This window comes from Limulus polyphemus, unplaced genomic scaffold (assembly GCF_000517525.1).
Source record: "Limulus polyphemus unplaced genomic scaffold, Limulus_polyphemus-2.1.2 Scaffold4270, whole genome shotgun sequence".
Classification (NCBI taxonomy): Eukaryota; Metazoa; Arthropoda; class Merostomata; order Xiphosura; family Limulidae; genus Limulus; species Limulus polyphemus.
Window position 1 is genome coordinate 5,177 of NW_013669880.1, and position 3,992 is coordinate 9,168.

The following is a 3,992-nucleotide window of genomic DNA, read 5'->3' on the forward strand; positions in this document are numbered from 1 at the left end:
TTTTGCAATGCCGAGGTGGTTAGGGCGATATATTCGCAATCTGAGGGTCACGGGTTCTAATCCCCGTCCCACCAAACATGCTTTCAGACGTGGGGACGTTATAAAGTGACGGTCAATCCCACTATTCCTTGGTAAAAGAGTAGCCGAAGAGTTGGCGGTAGGTGGTGATGACTAGTTGCCTTCTGTCTAGCCTTACACTGCTAAATTAGGGACGGCTAGCGCAGATAGCCCTCGTGTAACTTTGCGCGATATTAAAAAAAATAACAACTGTTTTTTGCCTGATTTCAGTGTTTTAATTTCACTGACTCCAATAGTAAGTATACTTTAATCATTGGTGTAAAAAGAGAGGGACAAAACATAAACTCAAAAAACTTCGTATATGTCAAAATGTAGAAACGAATTCTAGAACTTGCTCTTTTTTTTTTTGTTTCCACATATTTTGTTGGTAAACTTAATATTAACAATTGTTGATAAGTTCTTGACTTCTTGTAATAAGCAAAGTGAAAACAAGGGTCTGTATTTGTAACAGTCACGCCTCCTCTAAGTCACAAACAGAGCAGAACTTCAATCGGACAGCTTGTGCTCGGGCACGCGCAGTGACGTTTACCTGCACGAGGCTCATTCCCCACATTCCTTCAACTTTCATACTTTCTTCGCTGTTACTTTCATTGCTTGCTTCCCTTTGCCCCTGTCGGCGAACTTGGTAGGGTGCAAACTCGTGCTAAGTAATAGAATTGTAGGTAAACTAGTGAATGACGTGGTGCCTTGAAGGAATAAGCAGGATGTAATAAGGTAGAAGAAACATAATAATGGTGAAAATAACTAATTTTATTAGTTGCATAGCGACAGGAAAATTTGATATGAAGGAGTTTTAAATATTGTAATATTTTAACGTGCTTAGCATTCAACCAGGTAAGTTGAAAATGGCTGCTTAACAAATGTTTGGCGAGTCGCAGTCTCAACGTCGACAAACTCCAGAATGCAGAAACATCATGTATGGATTTTGACCAGATAACTGTTTTTTTAATCCAGATAACTTATTGTTGTCAATGGGTGTACAAAGAAGTGTAGCAGATAACGATTAGCTAAAAATGGAAACAACAGTACAACAAGAGTCGAAGGAGGTAGGTGTGAATTATTGATGTTTTCCGTAGTCTATAATATAATATTAACATTACAACTTGTAAGTTCTATATACTCAAGCTTCAGATATCATAAAATTAAAAGTTAACTAACAGGAATTTGTGGGACTAAGCATTATGGTTCTTTATAAAGTTTGGCACCACTAGCTATTTAGGCTCAATGTAACCAACAAATATTTAATTTTTTTAAAAAACACCAAAAAACAATTGTTTTGAAACTTAAGCAGTTATTTCACTATTTTCAGTGATGTTTTTACTTATGAAATATGGTGAAGAGCCCTTGTCATTTTTACTGTGTTGTAATTTGTATAGCATAATTCTTATGATTCTAGATATTTAACTTTAAGGTAGTTAAATTGAAAAGGAGATACATAGAGTTGATATTCAGTTTTTTTCTTTATTTGCAATATGCAATGGAGACTGTTTTAGCTGCCTTAATATATTTTTGTTCTAATTACTTGCAAGGTCCAATCTGGTTGTTACATTTATAAAGTATATTATTAAATTATTAGTAGTATTAAAATAAGTGAAGACACCAATGATAAAGCTTATCTATGAATTGGAAAAAATGTCATATAATGAGCTTCGAAAAATGTTAAGCCACAATTTCTTTATTTTTACAGTATTTTACATTTTTTACATGTATTCTTGTTGCAATAAGGCCAGTGGAATGTTGATTTATAGGCCAACTTTGAATTTGTATTATTCACCTTTCTGATATTTTATATGCAAAGTTTCTGTACTTGCCATTTCTACCTAAGTTAAGTTTAATTCAGTATAAAACTCGTGTTTAAAGAAAAATTAATAAAGTAAAATATTTTTGGCTAATTATTCCATATCAACTCTCTAAATAAGTTATACAAAAACTTAAACATTAGTGCATTAATTTGAAATATTAGATTTTCCAATCCAAGCAGGGCTGGCTCAACCATATCCAAAACAACACAGGCATTTACCTGAGATGGCATTTTTATTTGTTATTGTTATTTTGAATAAACTTGTTGTTTTGCAACTGCCCAGGGGATGTGGAATTTTTGAAAACATTTTCTTGCCCAAAGAACAAAATGCTAGAAACATCTAATTGTTCTTCTGAAATATCCATTTTTCTCCCTCCCTGTCCCACAAAGCAAAATAAAATGTAATTTTTAAGATTTTGCTCTTATTTAACGTTGAACATAATCAATACAGTGCCTTTGGCAACTCAGTTTTATCAGAAATGACATATACTATGTTTTGTGTCTAAGCTCTTCATTTATAATATACTGTATTTTTCGGTGTATAAGGCGCACTTTTTATAAAAACTGAAAAAAAAAGTAGAATTTAATTACTTAGCCATCTCATAATCATCAGAGTAAATCTTCTTTTATCATCTTCCAAAGGTCCTACTCCTATCTTAACATTTTCCTCATCCTTAGTATATTTAAAGAAATTGTTACTGTTAATTTTTGCATTTTGAGCCAACTTTTTTTTTTTTTCATATACTGTTTTTGATTGTATAATGTCTTGTTTGACCAGCTTTCTTGGTTATCTGTAGTCCTAATAAGTCTTCTGTCATAGCAGTCAATTTGAGTATCACCTAATCTCCATCCTCTCAGCCATTTCTGTATTCAGCCATCATACTAATGTTTAACCTTCCCCGATATCTCCGCTCCATTTCCCTCGTGTCTTGATGAAACATTTCCCCTTGTTCTTCACTGAGAAATAGTCAATATGTGAATGTAACAAATGAACTTTCAAGCTCATATTACAACCCAATTCTTTGAATTTATCGAGCATGTTATTGACAATATTTTTGTAATTTGGGTTCTTATTGCTTCTGAATATTTTGTCAATGACATCTTTAAAGGCAATCCATGCTTCTTTTTTAACTTTGCGCATTGTACTTTCGAACTGTTCATCCAAAGTTAATTTCCTAATCTGAGGCCCAACAAAAATCCCTTCTTTTAGTTTTGTTTCTGAAAGAGCTGGGAATTGCCCACATAGATATTTGAAACAATTGCCATCTTTGTCTAAGGCCTTTAAGAACTGCTTCATCAAGCACAGTTTTATGTAAAGTGGAGGTAATAGGACTTTCTCTGTGTCGACCAAACTTTCACTTTCAGTGTTTTTAATCCTAGTATATAATCCTGGAATCTGCGTGGCCATTACTTCCTTATCCAGTGCTGATTTCATGCTCTGCTGTCCCATTCACACAAAAAAACATGGAAACTTTGTATAACCGGATTATTGACCCAACAATATACAAAGGACTTTTAAGTCTTCGCTAAGTAGCCAACCATGTTCTATGTATTTGACCTTATCAAGAAGAAGTTCAAGATTTTCATATGTTTCCTTCAAGTTAACTTAATGAGTAATAGGAACAGATATATTTATGTTACCATTGTGAAGGAGAACACTTTTCAGACTTCTTTTGGAGGAATCAGTGAACAATCGCCACTCACTCACTCCTAGCATTGGTATTAATCCAGCAATATTGTTGCAATAAACCAGTGAACCTTCTTGTGAAAAGTATGGTATAAACTCTTTCTCATGATTTTTGTACCAGTAAAATGATATCCCAAGGGCAAATTAAGTTCCTAACCCAAAGTCTGGACCCCCAAAATCTCTGAAGAATCCTTTGGAAGGCCCGAATCTCTCACCAAATCAATAGATTCACCTTGTGTGAAAAGTTGTGGTTCACCAGACATTTCAGGTTGAAAACAATCCTTGACATCAGGTTCAGAATTAGACGAAACTGTATCAAGAGTCTCCAGTGGAGCAGGTACGGGTACATCAGGTCCATGAGCAACAGGTCTATAGAGATTGAAGACTGGTATAAGAAATTTCTTTTTTATTTTGAGTGTTGTAGCC

General features: G+C 34.1%; 1 protein-coding gene across 1 annotated transcript in view; it reads left to right on the plus strand.

The window, feature by feature from the left end:
- The first annotated feature begins 706 nt into the window (after positions 1–706).
- LOC106470889 (tetratricopeptide repeat protein 28-like) overlaps positions 707–3,992 on the plus strand; it is a 73,515-nt gene continuing 70,229 nt past the window's right edge. Inside the window, exon 1 of the mRNA XM_022399529.1 lies at positions 707–1,124. Coding sequence (XP_022255237.1) covers positions 1,092–1,124 — 33 coding nt within the window. The 5' untranslated portion in view covers positions 707–1,091. The remainder of the gene's footprint in view (positions 1,125–3,992) is intronic.